Source organism: Nanorana parkeri, unplaced genomic scaffold (assembly GCF_000935625.1).
Source record: "Nanorana parkeri isolate BGI_ZX_2015 unplaced genomic scaffold, ASM93562v1 scaffold2248, whole genome shotgun sequence".
NCBI lineage: Eukaryota > Metazoa > Chordata > Amphibia > Anura > Dicroglossidae > Nanorana > Nanorana parkeri.
The window spans coordinates 174,200-174,541 of NW_017308516.1; the positions used below are offsets into that span (position 1 = coordinate 174,200).

The 342-nt window shown below is 51.5% G+C and overlaps 1 protein-coding gene across 1 annotated transcript in view; it reads right to left on the reverse strand.

The window, feature by feature from the left end:
- Nucleotides 1–342, reverse strand: part of SIGMAR1 (sigma non-opioid intracellular receptor 1) — a 21,351-nt gene that overhangs the window by 14,502 nt on the left and 6,507 nt on the right. Inside the window, exon 3 of the mRNA XM_018573131.1 lies at nt 23–115. Coding sequence (XP_018428633.1) covers nt 23–115 — 93 coding nt within the window. The remainder of the gene's footprint in view (nt 1–22; nt 116–342) is intronic.

A 342-nucleotide genomic window follows, 5' to 3' on the forward strand; every position in this document is an offset into this window, starting at 1 on the left:
AGGGAGGAGGAGCCTCTCTTACCGGGATAAAATATTTCACTCTTCGTCGTTCCTTCTTTCCACTGCCGGAATGTTCCAGAGAGGATGGTGTCGGTGATCTCCGCCCAGTAACGTCCTGTAACAGAAGCAGCAGCAGACGTAATGTCCATAGAACTTCTCTTATTTGGTGTGTTTATGACAGGGATGGCCTAGCTGGGGCCCTCCAGCTGCGGTGGAACTACGAATCCCATGAGGCTTTGCAAGATTCTCAGAGCCAGACATGACTCCTGGAGAAAGGGATGCATCATGGGATTTGTAGTTTCACCCACAGCCGGAGGTTTGGTGTGGGTGTGTGTGTGTGTG